General features: G+C 37.2%; 5 protein-coding genes across 5 annotated transcripts in view; 2 read left to right on the top strand and 3 right to left on the bottom strand.

Moving 5' to 3' along the window:
- LOC140940447 (tubulin-specific chaperone D-like) overlaps window positions 1-1266 on the bottom strand; it is a 33103-nt gene extending 31837 nt beyond the window's left edge. Inside the window, exons 1-3 of the mRNA XM_073389424.1 lie at window positions 1124-1266; window positions 559-609; window positions 303-400 (exon numbers count right to left, since the gene is read on the bottom strand). Coding sequence (XP_073245525.1) covers window positions 303-400; window positions 559-609; window positions 1124-1259 — 285 coding nt within the window. The 5' untranslated portion in view covers window positions 1260-1266. The remainder of the gene's footprint in view (window positions 1-302; window positions 401-558; window positions 610-1123) is intronic.
- The window catches only part of LOC140942370 (uncharacterized), a 333944-nt gene that overhangs the window by 39635 nt on the left and 272656 nt on the right, over window positions 1-21653 (top strand). The window lies entirely within an intron of this gene.
- Window positions 3406-4798, bottom strand: LOC140941348 (histamine H2 receptor-like). The gene has a single exon (XM_073390329.1). It carries the CDS (start codon window positions 4640-4642, stop codon window positions 3695-3697), a length of 948 nt encoding a protein of 315 aa, XP_073246430.1. The 5' UTR covers window positions 4643-4798; the 3' UTR covers window positions 3406-3694.
- LOC140941289 (melanocyte-stimulating hormone receptor-like) lies at window positions 10288-11375 on the top strand. Its single transcript, XM_073390271.1, has one exon. The coding sequence runs from the start codon at window positions 10356-10358 to the stop codon at window positions 11289-11291; it is 936 nt and encodes a 311-aa protein (XP_073246372.1). The 5' UTR covers window positions 10288-10355; the 3' UTR covers window positions 11292-11375.
- On the bottom strand, window positions 16340-17923 carry LOC140940784 (beta-2 adrenergic receptor-like). Its single transcript, XM_073389747.1, has 2 exons — window positions 17312-17923; window positions 16340-16816 (listed from the first exon to the last, which is right to left on the bottom strand). The coding sequence occupies exons 1-2, from the start codon at window positions 17921-17923 to the stop codon at window positions 16340-16342; spliced, it is 1089 nt and encodes a 362-aa protein (XP_073245848.1).

Below are 21653 nucleotides of genomic sequence, written 5' to 3'. Positions count from 1 at the left end.
TCTTTTCACTCATGTCTTCTGAGAACCACACCCACTGGGAGTTTAGAGTGTTAGCTTCGAGTTCCAGCACCTAATACACTGTATTCTCCCTCTTTGGACATGAGTACACAAGAAAGACAACTCACTAAAATAGACAGACAGGGGTGCAGATCCTGCTTTTTTTCAGCTCTGTTTCTTTATCACCCCCTTATAATGAGGATATCTCTATAAAAAGGACACTGAATGGTATCCAAATTATAGAGAGCTGCTACATAGTGTCATTCACAATATACACTATTTATAGAAAATCATTGAAAACAAACCTTAGTTATGAGATACAGATATTTAAAGGCCTGGCGATTCACTTTTGTAGGATTAGAAGAGTCTCGTACTATTTCCTGCAATTTTTCTACTAGGCGATCTGAAAAGATATGGACTTAAAATTTTATATGTAATAAAAATTTAAAGCATTAAAATGTGATAAATTAATAGCACATAACTGTACAATAAAATTTTGGCAAATGTAGAAGGCACAAGTTACAGTATAAACATCCTGGAAAGAAAGTAAAGAGTACTTACCTAAATGGGGATCTAGCAATTGAGGCTGTTCTTGATACTTATTTAATATAACTGCAGCAAAAAATAGAAATAAAAACACTGTTTTTAAGCTTAAGCACCCCCACCCTAGCTTGGAGGATTAATGACTTTGCAGTGTTGATTAGCTGGGTAGTTAGGTCTTGTCTCTATAAAGCTAGAAAACTATATGTGCACAGAAGAATGATTCTGAAATTCACAATTCACATCGATATATTAAGTGTGCAAATCCCATTGCGCTTAACAAATATGGGCTACTTTAGCTGCCGCTTAAGCTACAAAAGGTGAAATCATTTATTCCAGTTATCAATATAGGGTGTGAACTCAGCTTACAGAAAAATTAGACATTTATCACGCAAAAATTGGTCTACTGCACTTTTATAGAAAGTAAATGTACTTTTACCTCTTTTCCTTTTTACAAGGACAACATTTCATTATTTTTATTATTTTCAAAATCCCTTAGATCAGCATTATACGCCTTTCAGGTAGAAAATGTTATGACAGCAATATATCAATAGCAAGAAACCGGGAAACACACACATACACTAACCAGTTAAACGTTCCTCGGCAGCTTCTAGTAATATATCATCATGGCAAATAGCTCTTATAGATTCAAGTAATGTAGTTACTTCTTTTAATTCGCTAAAGCGGTCCAGGCTGCTCGTCACTGTGTTTTCGGCCGCCATTTACCATTTTCACTTAGTTACCAGTCTCTCGCGTTTGGAAATGCATCCATCTTGAGAAAAGACCACAGGTCTACCAAGTGATATGAACCAAACTTCCTGTAAAGGCCCGATTTAGGCGCCAAATTTTAAGAACATGAAAAGTTTGTGCGTCTGAATCGTAATCGATTAGAAACGCCTACTTCAATTTGGAACGGCTCCTGCCTAGCCCGACCAGGAATTTCGACCGCGGGGCGACTTTTCATGTGCTGAACCGACCTATTGGTGAAAAAACCTAGCAAATTCATGCATTATGAGCATTTTTCTCCATTTGAATTTAGTTTAATTTACCTGGAGTTAAGTCCGGCTTCTGAATTAATTCAGCCGGTTTTAATAATTTGGATTGGCCTCAATTTGAATTACGTTCGGCCCATGAAAAGTTCGGGTTCTGAACCAGGCTGAAGTGTTTTGAAGGTCTTTGCAAAATCATGGTCAAATAATTGAAGTTTCGATCCAAATTTAATTTAATCCCGGTCCCAGGTTCTTTTTATGACGTGACTTTTTTTATCTTCGCACATTTAGACCTTACCAGCTTACATAACCAAATTTAATCTTTGGAAAGATTAAATTCCCTGGTATAAAGAGAAAACTGACTGTGCTACAGTCTCCATATCAAGGTTGTTTGGACACTTAACTGTTTTCTTGCCCTTCCAGTGTTGATGTGCAAGATTTGGTGAGTTAAAGGCGATAAACAACATTGGGAGGACGAGGAGAAGGACCAGAAGTAAAAAACAGCGTTGGGTGCAAGGGTTCAGACTATTGTTGTCTGAGACTGTAGTGTGGATTGACGCCCCCCCCCCCCCCCCCCCCCGCCACCCCGATTACTAACCGGCACCCCCCTCTCCCCCACGCTATTAGGGAGCTTTAGCAACGACGACGGCGACGGCAACCAGGACGCCAAAAAAGCAATAGGTTTATTACGCAAAACAACAACTTTGCACGTGATCACGCTTGTACATTTCTTCACCGTCCTTGCACGACTACGACGTGAAAATGCCTAATTGCAAGTTTTCTGGAGGACGTAAACAAGCGACGACGAATCTCTTTTTCTCTCTCTAAACTTGAGTGCGGTCCTCAAGAAGTAAACTCCAGGGAAATTCGCCTACACTTGCCATTTTCAGCAAATTGGATTAAACTTGACAAAGATTGAAAAAACGGAAATTCATCTTAAAACTGACGTTTTCGCTGCCGTTGCCGTCGTCGATGCTAAAGCTCCCTATTAGTATCACTCGCAGTCATTTTTTTTATTATGCAGCGCCTCTCCCCAATCGTCTTAGCAAGAAAGAGCAACGACAGAAATAAAACTCCCTAAAATCGCGCAGAAAACGCCTAGAAATGCTAAGAATATACCATGAATAAGACAACGAAGCGAGGTAAAAGTTTTGATGTATTTTTATTTGTGGTGTTAGTGCCCTAAATAATGATCGCTAAAATCCCCATAAACACTCTTATATTGTTATTATTGTTTTTATTATTATTATTATTATTATTATTATTATTATTATTATTATTATTATTATTATTATTATTATTATTTTCTTTTTTTCATAGATGCTGACTGGCCCACAAACAACTTTCTTGAAATGTAATGTTATTTTCCTGGCCCCGGCTACAGTGGTCGCACTGCAAATGCATGTGAAAATTCCTTTTCTGTGTCTTATTTTCTATCGATGGCAACTGTTCTTCCGACAAGCCGAAACTGCACTTTCCGAAGAAGTGAGGCTATGTTTGAAGACTTCACCAGCCTCCAGCGGCGTCATTTGCATTTCTATCCCCAGGAGCCCAAATTTGATAGGCTCCTGCTATCCCACAATATTACTATTATCCAGGAGAAGAGTAGACGACATAACAGGCTATCTACTTACGTTTTTCAAAACAATGTAACAAAAAAAGCTAAGGGGTCCTACAACCGCCAGCCGAGCCCCACAATCCAATTGTACCACCATGGCGGTAAGGGTCTGCATGTAGTTCTGAGAATGGCTTTTCGTCCGAGGGATATGTATTTTGTGGGCGATATTGAAGCTACTGCTTCCATGGAGTGCTTTTGAGCATATTTTTTCAAATGTTTTTTCTTTTTTTTTAATTCATATCACGTTTTTTTGAAAAAATATATGAACTAGCCTACGTGCAGATATGTAAACTGCTAAATGAGTTTTAGTCTTGTTAGTTTTAATAGCTAGAAACCTGACCCACCGAAAGAATCTAGATCGTACATTATTGTTGTCTGATTAAGATACGAAATAGCTTCGTGGTTCGTTTTTATAGTTGACTGGTGATTTTCACACGTCTTCTTCTTCGCCTGCCATTATTAGATCGCTATTGGAGGATTCTACTGTCAATCGCAAGCCAATGTACTAAGTGGATGCTTTTCCACTTGTGTAGCGGAGATTTTCTGTTCATTATCTCGAGATTTGGATTTGTGAGTTAGACTTTGTACACAAAGGACACAGCTTACGAACAATGGATATCACTCTCCAGCGAATTTCATTAATTCGCCAACAGTAGACAAACGGATTCAAAGAAGAATTAAGAAAAATCACCACAGATGATAAATTAGTAGCTAAAACGATGGATGAATTATAACCTTGGGCAGCAAAAGCCAGCAATGAGCAGAAATAAGGAATGTAACAAATGATAAGAAAACCAAAAACACACATCATACTATTGACGGATCTTTTAAATTGTAAAATATTTAAAGCTTTCCTATTTTTTCTGCGTGCTCTAGCCTGGCTCGCAATTTTGGTGTTTAAAAGTTTCAGAGACCAGTAAATTCTAAAATAGCACGAACACGTTACGACAATGCTAAGGAAACCGAAGATGATTGCGCTGAGTTTATTTACTCGCATACTCCACATGCGAGAAACAGCCCAAACAATGCTGCAGATCCACAACACTGCCAGTGTCAGCCGAAGTCTTTTTGCAGTAACAATCACACGATACCGCATACGAAGGTGAAGTGCAAGATATCGGTCGATACTAATTGCTGAAATGGTGACAAACGAAACCGCGCAGAAGAAATACGCTGCAGCTGCGTAGAAAGGTTGAATTGAGCAGAACAGATAGAGGTTTGTTCGGAGAACCGCTAAACCTGAGGCAACTTGTAAGGGCTGCGCCAGCAATCCTACCCCAAAATCCGACAAAGCCAAGCTGTAGAAAAGAGCTTTCGTTGAAGGATGAATTGAGCGACATCGGTACAAAGCAAATAAAATAAGGGAGTTTCCAAAAACAGCAAAAATTGATAGCAAGACGTTTGCGGAAGAAATGAAGACGCTCCACAGGCGCGAGTAGTCTTTGATAAACTGATATTCTTGAAAATCTTGCGCTGAACAGATATGTACTTCTGCCATTATATGCTTCTCCAGAAAATTACCGTGTGCTCAGTAAACTCATCACTAAAAAAAAAATCATAACTATAGACTGAGAGATTGGGCAATGTGCCGATTTCAAGGAATATTATTAGGAAGATGGCTGATTTTGATCTGATAATACGAGTTTATAGTATACGTGATCATTGTTTTCTTGTATCAACAAAAATGTCAAAATAAGAATTAAACGCTCTATTAAAAATCTTCATGTGACCCTTTTAATGACAGTATTACTTTTAAGCATCAAGAAAGGCAAACAGAAGGGCAGCTTTTTTTAAAATTTGCTTTTAACACAGCGTTCATTATTTGCACTTCAACTGAAACTAAAGTAATGCAGATAATAAAGCGATTCTTTCTAGATTAAGAGGTACGATTTCCAACATTTTTCATAAAATGTGTTTCGCTTTTTGTACCCTTTGTGCCAAACATGGGTGAAAGACAGCTTCCTTATTTCGTGGGCTCAATATTAATACACTTTTGCCACATATAAAATGATGGATTAATAGGCCTTAAATTATCAATTTGTCGAGACCTTATACTGTTGGATTGTCGTTTAAACCAGGACATTCAAGGGCTGTGTTACAGTCACTGTATCTTAATGTACCTCATGTAATGTTTCACGTTTGTCGTCTGCCCTGATCATCCATGACAATTTCCTCCATCAAAAATCTCTCTAATGGCTTATTTTAAATTAATGTTAACTTAAAGTCATTGACGTAATTTTGGAATTTTTCCTAATTTCTGTTTTATTGTTTTACTTCTTTTTTATTTCACGCCATTTAGCTGTGAATTTTCTTCGATGATGAAACTGAACGGAAATTGGATCTGACATAGCCGCCATTTTGAATAATGAAAATATTTCACGTCCAAGGCGTAGAATGAGATGCGCCTTAACGCTCTAATTTTGACTGCCACTAGCTTTAACATTGAAGAAACGACACAGTCGTCGATCTTCCAGTCCACGAAAAGTAAAGACAAACCGCTAAAAAGCGTTCAAATGCTACGCAAAATTTTGAAAAGAATAAATATATATATGACATTTACAGCTGCCCACCACTCTGCTTTTAGCGAATCGCATTTCTTCCCCCCACCTCCCCCCAAAAACAAATTCGCTAGAGGCGGCCTGTAGCCCGGTGCTGCCATTTGACTTCACTGCTTTCACTCCATCATGTATTGAACCAAGAAATGCTCAGTACTTGAATATTTTTTTTCAGTTTCGATCGAATTAGGAGTTTCCATAAGCATAATAAAATTATGTTCGTCAGTTATCATCTAAATTTCGAACTGATATCTTTTGTCTTTAATCTAACATTTCTTTAAGCAAAAATAGAGGCATACTAAACTACATTAAACTACACTAAACTACTAAACTTCCACTATTCCCTTTCTACAGTTAACAAAACATCAGTAGCCTTATTTTGTTAAGTTCATGTTTCTATATTCAGTCGATATTAATTTCTTATAATTAAACAATTTGACTAGATGAATATTGCGTTTGCCAGCTGTTCCTATAAAAATCTGACAAGGAGCACGTAATTTCAGGTAACTAAAGAAAAAGCTGTATTATATTTTTTGTTTTGAAATAAATGAACCAATGCGTATGAGATCTAGCCCGGCGTCGCGGGTAAAAATACAAATGCTTGTTAATAATAAGGTGTTTCTAGTCAGTGCAACCTTACTGAAAGAAATTCAAAGTTTTTCGAAAGGTTAACTTAATCGAAAAAGAACACGCCATATTGTGTAACCTTTTCATCATATTATAATTTTTTTTTGTGATTCGTATTATCAGACGTAGTGGCCGTTGTAGACTTCCTAAGTGTTGCCTACTCCTTCTGATTCCAGTCTTCAAGGGAAGGCTCATCGCGAAATGTTGAAAATATTCATTCAATCGTTTTGAAATTTTTGTTTACCAACGACGTATAATGAAAAAATATTTTGACTGGGATCTGATTTTACCAAAGACATTACTATTCCAACTTTAACAGTACTTTAGAGAAAATATTTTTTACCTTTTATGAAACTGATTTATCACTATTGACTTGTTATGAATGCTTTTTCATTAACACTATAACCATAGTGGTCACAAAATGTTCTAAATTTACAGATGATGTTTAAAAAAACTCAATACATGAAATACGTGTTTTTTACGTGTCGGCTTAAGATAATTAACTATTATATCAGCATCATCATTTTCTCCTAGTTTCGCTGCTGCTTCTATAATTTCTAGAATAATTTAAGATAATTTCCAGTAGTCCGACAATGAACGGATGCAAACTAGCCGACATGTCACACGAAGTTTTATGTCTTGAAGATCAAAGTCATGAAAGCGAATCTCATAGAATGTGATAACTAAAGTTTATTACATAGAAGGGGACATTGGGGTTTACGGTATTGCGGTATTGCGCTTTTTTTCAAGCGGTATTTCGGTAATTTTGATTTTAATGTGCAGTATTGCGGTATCATCTAGCCCTGCGGTATGCAGTTTTTCATCCTTCTAGCTAACAGTATTCTCCTGTCTAAAGCAGGTTAATATTTAAAAAAAAAAAAAATGGTAGGGAATCCAAGATCATCTAATGAGCACGCTTTTTAGATGGTTCAGTACCGATCAATTTGAGGTCTTCTCACGTTTTTTCGCAATGGCTCAGGTTGATTGCTTATACATACATGCATGCTTGCGATAAACAGACACGCGAGATTGTTACAACTTTAAGTAAGCGTGAACGATCATAATGGCCGTATCCGTATTTCGTCGATTTTCAACACGGTATTTCGGTATTTGCCAATTTTTCTTACGGTATTGAGGTATTGGGTACCCCCCAATGTCCCCCTCTACATAGTGCGATGGGTAGTTATTACAAATTGCGACAGCTTTTTTTTTGTTACGCGGTTTAATACTAATCGCGACAGTTATTACAAAGTAAGATGACTATTACAAAGTGCTACAGTACAGGCCAGCCCTTGACGACGTGGAGTAGATATGGAATCCAATATGTCCGACGAGCTCAAACGAAACTGACACATTCATTTAATGTGTTGTCTGTGGAAACAATTCTCCTGTAGGATGGGAAGCCTAAACCCTTAACTCCGAGCTAGAAGCAAGACTGAATGGATGTTACACAGGATAATGCTGAGGATGGCCATGGATATTACCAAGAGAGAATGAGCTAAGAGAACGAATCCCTGTACCCCATGATACTTTTTTTTAATCTATTTAAAGTTCGCGCGCGTGCTGTCAATAGCGTTGGGATACACCTGGTTAGACGCACAGCAAAGGTGATTGCTCCATGTCAGTGCACTTTCATTGTGAAGCACCAAGGTAAATATATTCACAAATTCCAGTCAGAAGAAGACCTGTGTTAATAACTGTGTACATGTCTCTTTTTTTTTAACTCAGGCACCTTTTCAAATTCAGGCACCTTTTCGCTGGTCTTTGTGAATATTGAACTTTAGGTCGAAGCTATCCCTGTATAAATGAGTCTTCATTGCTTAATTTGATTAAGCTGCCCCAACGAATTCGAAACTTGACTATTATTGAGACAAATGCTGGTGTTCCTCCACCATTTCAATGATGAAAGTGACCTGATCTTCATCGCCTTAGTCTTTTCCGGGTGCGACAATATTATGTCCGTTGACTGATATTTTTCAGGTCGTAATTAACCCTGGTCGCTGCGGCAGTTGTACTTGCATGCTCTCCTATTTTGTCAGCATCAGGGATTTTTCTACTATATTTGAGAAGAAAAACGGTCCAAGAACCGAGCCTGGTGGGCTCAATAACTTGCAGCTCATTTAATGCAACAAATTTCTTATGAGTCGCTAGGAAACAACACTCTGCCCCTGCAGTTATATATGTCATCCACTTCAAGCTTTGGTAATGATATGTTATGATTTACAACATTTAATATCTTGCGCAGATCTAAAAGCACCGCCACCGATATAAACAGTTGTTGTAATCAACTGCCCACCCATTCCCCTTCCTCAACGAGACTAATCAATGCCATATTACAGGAAGAAGGAGTCAGTTTACGGTCTAGTGAGTAAATTAGTCATCTTATTGCATTGTTGAATTTGGTAAGTTGGTGGCCAGGTAATTGCGTGGTAAGGTAAGGTAAGTGGGAGATGTGAAATAGAGGAAATCAGGAGCAAACGGCTCCTGAAGAAATACAGTATACACTGTTTCTTGACAATTACCTTTAGCTTCAGCTGTTCATTATTTATACTGTTCGGTCATGGGAAAATGTTCAGTCAAATTTGCCCATTGTCAGACCACAGGTAAAATACTAAGGACTAAAATAAATAATAATAATAATAATTCAGTGTAATGTATTTCCGAAATCTTTTCAAGTTTGTCCAACTAAAATGGTGACCTGGTCGACCGTGTGTCATATTATAAAGCAAGCAAACTTATTTGCAAGCCTACTTCAAACAAGAATGCCGGGAGACCTTGAAAAATGGGTTCAAGCCTCCTTTATTGTAATGCTAAAAGGGTAAAAATAGAAATAAATCCTCAGCTGCCATGGTAACGTCAAAGCTGACGTACACGTCACGATGTCTTAATGTTCCCAGATAATTTTTAGGAAAAGTCCGGCGTTGGTTGTCATAGCTTAAACGGTTTTGAAGTTATTCAACTTTTTCGTAAGGTGGTGGTAGGGGGGGGGGGGGGGGGGGGGGGGTGGTACTTTTGAAAACCCTGCGGTCTGAATAAGAATAAAATACGGAACAGAGAGGGTAAGAGAAAATTATAATACGGAATCAATTAAAATACGAAACGGAGATAGTATGGGTAAAAATTTACAGGGTAAATAAAATGTAATTTGTAATGGAGAAAAAGTCTGTTTGGCGTTATTTTCTTGCCATTTCTGTTTGCTTGGTACAACAAATATGAGGCAGTATCAAACTTCCGACATCGTAATCATGATCACAGCGCACTCTAAATGGATTTCCTTCTTTAAATGACCCATTCTAGCTTTCTTGAATATTCATGGACAAATTGCACCATGACTTTATATTTTGTACTTTCTCGATGTAAAAAGAAAAACAAGAAGAAAACATTAACACTGTACTTTTAAATAGCTGTCTTCGTTGTATCGCCAAGTTTCTACAATTAGGAGATATCCTTAGAAACTCTGAATTTTTTTTTTTTCATACGCGGAATAATTTTAGCCTTTTGTATACTATGGCAATGTATAATACCTGAAGAAATGTTCATTTAGCGAAGGTTTTATAAATATGATTTTAATGTATGAATTTGCACCAAGTTTAGGAAACAGACTCGCTTTTAACTAAACCCACAAAAGGCCGGGGTAAATATCTTAATTAAGTCAACTTTTTTAAATGCGTGCTGTTTACTACGGTTTTTATTCGGTATCCTTTAACTTGCCATGATCACGTAGGCCGGCTCCAGTTATGGTAGATGCTATAGCTACCGTCTTCAGTGAAAACGTAATTACGTGCCTGAGTTTCAGCTTGATGTAAATGAGACATCTTTGACGGCAAATAATCCATTATTATGAATTATTGTCAAATCGGAAGACAAATGACGCTTTGCAAATAGAAAATACTAGCGATATTACAACTGTTTGTTTTAAAGCGCTTAAACTCTGCTCTTTGCCGAGGCCTGACTTTTACCAATTCATCATTGCTAGGAGTAACATTCTTATCAAATTCAGAGCTCCACCTTAAAAAGAAAGAGATCGGTATGGCTAATGCGATGAACAACTCCACCAGTAGATTGCCGGAAAGAACCTGTTTTTACCTGGATCGATTCCAGCTCTTCAGAATGAAACCACTGAACACTGAGTACATTATAAATTGTACTCTCAACGGGCTCTTCGCCATCGCGGCGATACTAGGTAACGGCTTGATTTTGCATGCTCTGAGGAAATCTGCTGCCCTTCGTCCGCCTTCAAGGGCTTTGATGTACAGCCTTGCTGCTTCTGATATCGGTGTGGGATTAACTGTTCAGCCATTTTATGTCATATACAAGACCGCCGAACTGATGAACAATCGTGAGCTGTACTGTGTCACCGGAATCGGATTCCATTTATCCGCTAACGTGTTTTCTGCGGTGTCGTTCTTGACAATTACTGCCATTTCGGTAGATCGTTTGCTTGCTCTTCATCTTGGTTCTCGTTACCAGTCTACTGTATCTTTAAAACGGGTTGCCGCAGTTATTATATCTATCTGGGCGCTAACGGGCTTGTGGCTGTTCCTGTGGTTTTGGAACATAATAAGTTATCAATTGTTCAACATCACCGTTGTCAGTATTTGCTTGTTCATCTGCTTGCTCGCTTACGTGTGGCTCTGGTTCAAGCTTCGTCGGTTGCGTATTCGAGCCATGGCACGATGGAAGGAGGAAGAAGAGAGCAGTTTCGCGAGTACCCCAAGATTCGGGGTCCAGAAAAGATCTGTGATAAACATGTTTTACTTTTATTTGCTGATGTTTGTTTGCTATGTTCCGTATCTGTCCATGTTTGTGGTTATACAAACCACTAAAGTAAACTCGACAAAAATTGCCGCCTTGAGTTATACGATGACTTTGTTGTTCGCGAATTCAGCGTTTAATCCTTTCTTATATTGCTTTCGTATAAAAGAGATCAGAAAAGAAGTACTTGCTACGATTTTTTGCAAATGACAAGAAAAAGGAAAGAAAACGATGGGGAAAATATTTAGCTATCAGGCCTTTAGGATGTAAACAGAACTGAATACGGCACACTGTTTGCCACTGATGATCTTTTAATTTGTTGGTCATAAGATGAAACTACATATCCTAAGATTTCCTTTTTTAATGTAAACGATAAAAAAATTAATATAAACTTAAGATTAATTTTTAAAACCTAACTATCCTATAGTAAGTCACTTTTGAAATTTAAGCTGTTTGCAAAGGCGGACATGGAACGCTTGAAGTATTACACTGTAGCTTTAGAGCGCGGACATTATGTCCGGCGCATTGTAAAAAATAAAAAATAAAAAAAGAGAGAGAGAGAGAGAGAGAGAGAGAGAGAGAGAGAGAGAGAGAGAGAGAGAGAGAGAGAGAGAGAGAGAGAGAGAGAAATTCGAAAATGAGTGACATAACAAGATAAAAAAAAATTAACTGATTACCTTTTGTGTTTGTTACATGATAACACCGCTTGCAATCTGATCGAAAGCGGTGGTTTCTAGGTAAGTTTTGCTGCGCTATTATATTATTTCCTTCCCAGTTATCTATAGGGTCAATATATCTATGAGATAATGCAAGTTCCTTTAAAATTCTACACATTTGTAAATTGTTGCTGTTGATGATTCTTATTTGTTTCTTTTAAAGGTTAACCACTTTAAGTAAGATTAAATGAAGGAAGGAAGGAATTTCAATATTACTTTTACACAGTGACAAAATAATTCGTCTGTCTGACCTTACAAGACGTTATTGCAGGAATATTATATAATTATACATCAAATTGCCCTTTACTGAATTATTTGATATTGATATCGCTAAACTATACTTATGGGGTTGTAGAAGAAATAAGAGTCTTCCAGTCATAACTGCCTTTTCATCCAAGATTAAAATTAAGTATATGAAACAGAAAAGTATATATATGTGTTAAAACTAATAAAAATGGACAAATTTAATAAGAAGTGGGCTCTGCCTTTGGACTCTGTACCCCAGTGACGTGTGTACTTAGAACGTAATTTTCATTTTTGTATAGTTACTTTACCATTAAAGTTCATAGTGTAATGTAAAGTAGTGCCTTGGTAATGTATTGTAATGTAATATCATGTTATGACATGTAGCGTTAGTATTATAACGCTGTGGAGTATTTAATAAAAGTTTGAAAAGTTAAAAAAAAAACATTTTAAGTTAGATTTTGTTTGCCCCGTTTTTTTTTATTTTTTCAACGTCGGTTGTAAATAGCTACAATCTGTAGTACATCTACAGCAGAAACCCGATTCTTCGAACCATTTTGGGAAGGTAAAGTTGTTCGAATTATTGGAAGGTTTAAAAAATCTCGAGTAAACTTATGGGGTTTGAATGGTGTAGGGAATTGTAATGTTTTTTATCTCACGAATTGGTTCATTGTTGTCCGCGATGTTTCCGCCAAGAAAAAGGAGAAAGAAAAGAAAGAAATATGGGTGCATCTTCTAGTGGACAGGTGATAACACCGAAAAAAGGGAAAAGCTTATTTGAGATTCAAAGTATATAGGGGCGTGCTTCAGATTGAAATTAGCTACGAATTTACAGAAACCAAAATCTATATGCAATTTCAAGGACAATATGACGTACGGAAGATGAAAGGTCCTCAACCTGTACGAAAATATTGAGAAATGTAAAAGTTTGTGCGGCCAACAACGTAAATAAGGCAAGTAAGGCGAGTAAGGCGATGAAAGGCCCTTGATGGAAAATTAAGAAAGCAAAGAAAATGGCAGAAGTAGGAAATATTATAGAGTAAATTTCGCAAGGCCATTAAAACAAATTAACAGGAAAATTCGAATGGGGATGAAATGCTGTCGACGAACAACGAAAATTTCCAAAACTAAATAAATAATAATAATAATAATAATAATAATAATAATAACAATAATGATAATAATAATAATAATAATAATAATAATAATAATAATAATAATAATAATAATAATGACTTTATTTTAGTGTCAATGTATTTAGCTTAACAGTTAGCTATGAAAAAAATAAAAATTAAAGATAAAAATGACGAGCTCATCGACAAAATCTGACGGGAAAATGCAAATGAGGGAGGCCCTTGAAAAAACGACGAAGATTTCGAACATGCACTACAAAACTTGAGAATGTAACGACATTTTGCGAGATCAACGAAATTAATTGGCAAGATAATTATACACTTGGAGAGTTTGCTAGACTCGAGTTTGTCATTCTCAAATCTTTGATTGGAAACAATTTGTCAGACGCTCTATTAGTAACTTTCTTTCTCTTTGGGGCCGAGTGAGACTCAGTCCACAAACAAGCAAGACGAGTGCATGAATCAATGGCCAGCTTATCCCTGGCCAAGAGCCATAATGGTTCTTGCGCAGGCAGAACATAGACGATCACAGAAAGTTCGCCGACAATTAAAGTCTGTGCTCACGTATTCTCTGCTCACAGTTCCATAAACTACCTTTGTAAAACAGAACAATTTGTTCAAATTGATGACCATATTTCAAAATCTGTGTGAGCTTTAATTTGGCTTAGGGACCCCACAAGGCTCCATCAGAGGTCTACTAATTTTCATCATATATGTGGCTGATTTGCAGGAAAACTATGACTGTCCTTCCCATCGATACAACCATATATCAAGCATCCAAACCCAGTGAACAATGTAATGTGGACAAACCGTACAATGTTGGGCAAACGAAACAAACCTAGTCCTAAATCCTACTAAAATAAAGTACATGCTAATGTTCTTCCTATCATAAAATTAACAACAATTACATTGACCTTATAGTTTGAAGCATATCTTTCGAACGTGTATCCTCAACAAAAGGGATCCATATTGGCTAGCATGTTAAGTTTAAGCCTTTTGACCATACTCTTGAAATCTCAATGAAATTCGAGGAATTTTCCTCCATTTAATATTCGCAAACAGCTAGTTCAAGCCTTAGGTCGACCTCCCTTCTTTCACTTGCAATACGCATTTAAAAATCAAGGACGACAATAAAAAAATTTGGTAAAAATAAAATCACAAGGGAGAAAAATGTAGAGGTCTTCGTGACAAGTTATTCGCGGCTAGTCACCCGACCAGTTTCAAATCGCAACTGGCAGGACTTCACTGGAGCGAACTACCGAGTTTCGCGAGGATTTGTGAGATACCCATTTCTAGTATTATAACTGAGCTGTTTATTATAATTTACCTATAACCATATTCTTAAGCTGCTACAAAGAATTCAAACAACATGTGCGTTCTTTATGGTAGGTACATTTGTTGAAAGAGAGGATATCATGAATCTTAATTGGGCTCCGTCAAAGAACATTCCGAATGGCAGCTCCTAAGATCAGTTTACAAGGAGCGTTATGCTAACGAATAGCCATGTTGCCTGAGACTAAGGAAGTTTAAGCACAGTCGAACCCTCAGATCAAGTGTATCTTTGCAGCTCAAAACTCCTTAAGGTTCTCTTGCATTCCAAGACCAAGCTGCTATGAGCTTTTAATTAATACTCTACCGCATCACATACTGAAAACTGTATTGATTTTAAGCATTTTTCATAGCCAGCTTTAATTTTTTTGCTCAAAAAGGTCAATGATCTTCTCTAAGCTAACTTTTTTACTTGATTGCATTAGAAATAGGTTGTTTCAGCACATGTACAAATACGGCACGGCAAACGGCAAACGCGAGGCTTATGTTGGCAACTTAATAATTCTTTTGGATGAACTTGACATGAAGCCACATATTATTTTGTAAATACAATAAATAGTAAATTAAAAGTTAGAGGGTAACTTGGTGACGTAGTTCAAATTAACGTTTGCCGGTTGCAGTAAACGCGGTTCTAAATCTCTCCAATTTCAACCAAGAAACCGTCAATGGTATAATTTAAAATAAGCCTTAATTCAATCTGAAATACAATTGCATACCGCACGGTACGATTACTGAAAACTTCGAGCATTTACAATATTGACTAAACGGACAAAAACTGACACTGAAAACTTACTTCTGTCACCGGTTTCATTAGCCTGAATTTCAGACATTACCTCGAGAGTCGCTTGGCTCAGTTACTGAGGGAGTAAGCAACTCGTGATTAAGTCGGAAATTCAGGCTACGGTACGTTTCCCATTAACAATAAATCTCTGGTTTGAAACTGTAACTAGAACTGAAAATTAAACTGACTGTGGACACTAATTTACTGACTGCATATCAACCGTTACGGTAAAGCTGGTTAGCTGATGATTAACGAAAAATTGTTCCTAACAGAGCAAACCAAAACGGTAACAGCGTAAACGCTAAACTGATGAGAAAACTCCGACCTGTAAAAATGCGGTTTTCTACAAACTGCAACTACACAGGAGACAACCGTACGCGTAACTAAAGTACTAATCGCGCCTCAAACCAATTCTGTTTCTCATTGTTATTCAAAAGCACAGACAGCAGTAAGCACAGGCAGTTATTCAATTATCAAAGTGTATTGCGATCCGCGATGCACGATGGACGCCGGCTTCACATAAGTTTCGATCTTGTTTCCATGAGGGTTCACTCTTGGTAACCAAATGTTTTTTCTCCTTGGCCCAGATAACCTGCACAAGCCGGTGAACTTTCCACGAATTCCTTCAGGTTTGGGGGTTTGTCTTTAAGATCTGGGACAACCTGTTTTTCTCAATCGGTACAGACCGGTAGACTGTCTTCAATTTCCTGACAAGTTTGATGGGTCTTCTTGGGAACCTGGATTTACGTCTGTAATGACTTTACCCGCGTCATACGCACTGACTATAGGATGGTCCATCATACTGTGGTTTAACGTTTGGCCCTCAGAATCTGTGTGTAGTACCACATCGAAGTCTCCATGGTGATCTAAAGTTCCCAATACTCCCTCTAACATTTTGGTCAGTGGACTATCAATGGGATCTGCGTGAATCTCTTCCACGATGTCTTTTCTTGTGAAACTTTGAGTGCGTGTTGCAGCTGCTGATTTTTTCGTTGTTGGTGATAGGTTGTTAGGCTCTGAGTATACCTCCATATTAAATTCATGATGCGTGTAATCCTAGCGTTCTTCTTTTGATCTTGCCTCTGAGGGATTGTTTGGGTAAGGCATGACTTTATTTCGAGCGTATGTTTCGCTTTTCTTTTCGTGAGATTTATTGTCGATTTTCTTGCCTTTTTCAGCCCCTCCTAAATTCCCTTGTTCCCTACCACGTATCTGTCGTTTGGTTTCTTGGATAGTGCTTTTTCCACAGGGATCTTGAAGAAGTTGGTTTAGTGCAAGGCGAAACCGTCTAACTCGAAAACAATAGATGACAGGGTTAATTGCGCTAGAAACATAAATGCTAATGTAGGCTATGTGAGGTGCCCAAGCTTTAATATCTGTGGAGTCAGTGGAACGAACCCAGGCTGTAATGAAGGTGGGCGGTATGTAACAAGCAAGGAATGCGAGCACAGTTATGATCACAGTTTTGGTCGCCTTGATATCCTGTTGAAGTCTGGTTTCGGCCTGGAGTCGAGGCAGGTTAAGTTTCTTTCTCTATGGAATAATTTAAAAAAAATCATCATTACCATCAATTTCATTTTTGAAAAATTTCTTGTGTTACTGATTTACATCATTAGGTTAATTAAGTCTACTTCGTAAATGATCGTTTATTATTTCGCTTCAAGAAAATTGAAAGCTGGATTCGGAAGGCTGAAGATCCAAATACAAGGGCAAAACAATTCACAAATGATCAGCATATTTTGCTACATCAAGGAATAGGAGATTTGAATAGGGATCCTATCGTGAGGGTACATTTTTTCAGTTGAATTTTGTACTATTGGGTGAACAAATTGAAATTCTGATCGATCTGTTTCGATGAAGGTTACCTCTGCGATGGCTCCGGTACGGTTCCGGTTTTAGTTGCTACAGGTAATTTATAAACAACTGAACTCATACAATCGAACTGTAACTAAGATGTATCTTGTAATTTGCTTTATCGTTTCGAAAGATGAGGCTAAAAGTTTTTTTTAACAAAATTATTTTTCTCACCTGCCGTTTTCTTCTTCGAATTGAGCAGAAAGTCAGGAAGCCGAATACTACTGTGGCGACCATGAAGGCTGCGATGATGCCTGCCTTGTAATATCTGGTTTTAATGGAAAAAGAACGGCGATAACTGGAAACAGGAGCATCTTTTAAGTCGACATCATGACTGTGATACCACGACGACAAAACGGTGCTTATAAGGCAGGCTAGCCATTCAACCAGGACTATTTTCTTAGCCTTTTCTTTGGTCTTCCAGGTGAAATATTTCAGGTCAAGGGCTACCGCTAGAAACACATTCACAAACATCACCAACATGGAAACTAAATTGAGGAAGAGAAAAAGGTGATGTGGGAAAACCGAAATAGTCGCTAATGTATTTCCTGTCATCCAATCAACGCCCAACACACCCCAAAGAAGGTACATTGGAACGTTGATGAGTGCGTTAAATATATCAGCAAACGCAAGGTTGGCAAGCAGAATGTTTGGAAAGGTGCGAAGCTTCTTAAACCGAGCAATGATAGCAAGGACGAGACCATTTCCAAGGGCTGCGAAGAAAGCCACTAATGGCAGAAGTATAAGCATGGAGATTGTGATGGAGGAGAAATTTTCGACGTCCATGATGATTTCTTAGCCACGTATTAAAATCGGAGTGTCAGGCCATCATGCAAAGAGAGGTATTGCTGCTTTATACTTATGTATTTTTCAAATGGTGTTCCTGTACAACTGACGTTTTCCTACGGTTAGACAATAAAGGGATTAAGAGTAGTATTTTTCGCTTACAGGTTCATCAAACTTTTGTGAAAAGTATCAAGTGTTGCGATCCAAGTATAGTGTAAAGTTTCTTGTACAGCTGATATTTTTCCAATTGTTTAACAATGAGCGACTCTGTAAATTATTTTGAGAACACCTTATATGGTTAAGAAAGTTTTTCAACAATAGTAACTTGTGATTTCCTCTCTGTCTTTGGATCTTACAAGTTTAAGGGTTTATGATTAGAAAGAATAAAAAAGAGCATTTACATAGTCCTAATTTACGAAACAAATCGGTTTTCCGTGATCCTATTTTCTTCTCAATCGTGGTCTACACGTTTATAAGCTTACATCACCTTCAGCATTTTAATTTTAACAAATTGACCAAAAAAAAGAAAGAAAAAATGAAAATTGGGTTTGTTTTCCTTTTTTCACCGAAAAACTAATGTCAAAATTGCATCCTCCTGGTTCATTCACATCAGAATGAAGCGAATTATTGCCATTTTGAAACATACCTTTGTAAGTATTTTTCCTTTGTGTATTGCTTCCATTCAGTGCATTTCACTTAAACCCTTTCAGGACAATAAAACGAAATATTGTGATTGCGATACTGCGTCGCTACAGAATTCAAATATTAATAAAATAATGATCGCCGCTTAAACAGTGAGGTAAGGTAAGGTATTCTTTATTAATGCACGGTGTTACAAATTCATAAGGAATGAAATATTATAAAACATTTAAAAACCTTAATTACATTTACTGTGTTCCGCTAAATACAGTATTATAATTATTCAGGAAGACTATTCCACAGAACAGCACCACTGTAGCGAAAACTATTACGGAGATAATTTGTGTGTGGCTGTGGAATAGTTAATTTATTTACAGAATCTCGAAAAGTGTATAAAGTGGTATTAGTAAAATCCAACTAGTGGTCTATTATCAATGCTGCGTTCTGATTGGTTGAGCTACTACTAGGCTATATGTTATAGCCCCCTAGTAGCGAAAAGCGCCGGCTTTTTGGCGGCAAAAAAGGATTAAAATCTAGCTTTAACTAGCTAAAACGTTTTCATTCTCCATATTTTTGACCAAGTAGTTGGATTTTACTAAAACAATTATTCCTCTCGCCCTCATGGCCTCTGAGTCAATAGCCCATTCGGCCTTCGGGCTCGACAAATAATTGTTAATTAGATCCAGTAATACGTTTCGAGGTTAGGTACTCAGGAGCAAGGCCATTAAGGGATTTAAAAACCATTAAGGCTTTTTGGATATCACGCTGAGTAGTAAGATTGTTCCAATTTAAATTTTGGAACAGCTGCGGTGCATCTGCGCTATAGCTTGAAAAAGTTAGAGCTCGTGCTGCACGATTTTGGAGTTTTTGAAGTTTTGGCTGCTAGTTTTATGCCACAGCTTCCCCAAACAACATTAGGGAGTTTACCCAACGACGACGACGGAGGCAACGAGAACGCCAAAAAACCAATAAATTTAGACATGACAAGCAAAACAACAACTTTGCACGTGCATCACGCCTTTTTGTACACTTCTCTGCCGTCGTTGCACGACTACAACGTGAAATTGCCTAATTTGTTGAGGACTGGAACAAAAGACAACAACTTTCTTTTTTTTTTCCTGAACTTTGATAAGTCCTTTAGAATGCAACTCCAAAACAATTTGCCAACACTTGACGAATTAAACGAGATGGAATAAGCGTAATAAAGTTTGAGGCAGCGCAAATTCACTTTTTAAGTGACGATTTCGTTGCCATCGCCGTCGCCGTTGCGTAAACTCCGTATTACAATGGCGGTCGAAATGCGGCTGAATCAAGGCTTTGTAGATAGGAGCCAATGTTGCTGGGGGAACAAATTGCCTGACCCGTTTGATAGCTGCAATACCAGATGCAATTTTTTTTAGCCAACTTTTCGATATGACTGCCCCAGGTAAGGTTTGCATCAATGAGTACACCTAGAGATTTTGACGTTGATACCTGGTTTACGAGAGTACCATTGATGCTTAGAACGGGAGAGGTAGTTAGGGTTTTTAGCTTTTGTCTCGAGCCGATTAGCATAAACTCAGTCTTAGTCATATTAAGTGTGAGTTTGTTAGCGATTAGCCATTTGCTGATATTTAGCAAGTGTTTATTTAAACAGGACTGAATGATATTCACATCTTTATCAGCGTAGGTAGGATGCTCATGATCGGCATACATTCGAAGATAAGAGTTAGTTCAGCAATTTGGTAAGTCGTTTATGCATAGTAAAAACAATAGAGGACCCAATATAGTCCCTTGAGGGATACCTCATTGAAGAGAGCAGGTTTTGGAAAGTGAACCACTAAGAGAACATATTTGAGTTCGGTTTTCTAAGTATGAAGATCTAGGGAAAAACTCCTTTTACCGTTTTTTTAAGGTTACCATTAAATAACAAAAGAAAAATAATAATAACAATATTGATAATAATTATAATAATAATAATACTACTACTACTAATAATAATAATAATAATGGAACCTTTATTTGTGTTTTTGAATGTACAATTGTAATTTATCTACGTACAGGCAATTTACAAATGCTGCTTTAGATTGGATTATTCAAAAAAAAAAAAAAGACAAAGAAAAAGAAAAGAAATCAAAATTGCATTAAGTCTGGGCTATCCCAATTCCTATTTCTACAACAAAAGATGCAATATGTTGCTTTAATGGCTATGTTTATCATCGTCTTGATTATACAAAGTTGCTGCTTTTTGTCAATGCCAATGTCATTCATCATGTCTAAGAGCGTGGAGCATTCATCGGAGAAAATGCCAAGGGAGCTCATGGAGAGATTTACTAATTTCACAAATCTGTAATTTCTACTCATTTCTTTGATCATCATTATAATGATAATGATAATAACAATAATAATTTTTTTTAGAAGAAAAAATTTTATTGACAACAATGCTAACTATTAAAATCCTATTTACAATAATAATAATAATAGTAATAATAATAATAAATAATAATAATAATAAAGACCAAGCATTAGCCACGACAAACATCCATGCCAAAGTCTACCACTTCGCTGATTCCCCTAAATGCAGGAAATGTGGAAAGAAGGATGAAACTGTAGCCCACATCGTAAGCGGATGTGAAACGCTCGATGATGCAGTCTGTATGAACAAGAATTCTCGTCCAAATTTATTGTTCTGATCAAATTTGATTTCTATTTTACATCTATTAGCTTGATAGAAGAGTTCATATTTTTTATTCTAGGATACTATTTTTCTTAAATCTTTTTTTCCCTCCTAAAGTTAATTAAAAATTTCTCTATTTCTTTTCATCGGGTTCAAGCTTCCTTTAAAGTTCATTGCATGTTTCAAGTAAATTAAAAGTGTGGACACTTCGAGTTTGGGCTACGCTAACTCTTTGTATTACGCTTGGCTTACCTGTGCGTCTTCAGATGTGACCAATAGAAACTAGTCTACCTCGATCAAACCAAGCGCAGCGCGGTCTTGTTCAAAATTAAATCATTCGCATGGTGTGGGACCAGAAACGACATTCCCCAAAAGAATACTTCAATGTGAGCAATTCAACTTTATTAGACAAACCTTTAATCTTTAGTTAGTCGA

This window comes from Porites lutea, chromosome 6 (genome assembly GCF_958299795.1).
Source record: "Porites lutea chromosome 6, jaPorLute2.1, whole genome shotgun sequence".
Classification (NCBI taxonomy): domain Eukaryota; kingdom Metazoa; phylum Cnidaria; class Anthozoa; order Scleractinia; family Poritidae; genus Porites; species Porites lutea.
The sequence above is the reverse complement of the archived record's forward strand: the minus strand, read 5'-3'. Positions and strand labels throughout refer to the sequence as shown.

Bases quoted from the DNA above. Each gene is read 5' to 3' on its own strand.
- LOC140941348 (XM_073390329.1), bottom strand. From the start codon at position 4,642: ATGGCAGAAGTACATATCTGTTCAGCGCAAGATTTTCAAGAATATCAG.
- LOC140940784 (XM_073389747.1), bottom strand. From the start codon at position 17,923: ATGGACGTCGAAAATTTCTCCTCCATCACAATCTCCATGCTTATACTT. The intron at 16,817-17,311 runs GTGAGAAAAATA...ATTATTCCATAG, and splicing joins TTCGAAGAAGAAAACGGCAG to AGAAAGAAACTTAACCTGCC.
- LOC140941289 (XM_073390271.1), top strand. From the start codon at position 10,356: ATGGCTAATGCGATGAACAACTCCACCAGTAGATTGCCGGAAAGAACC.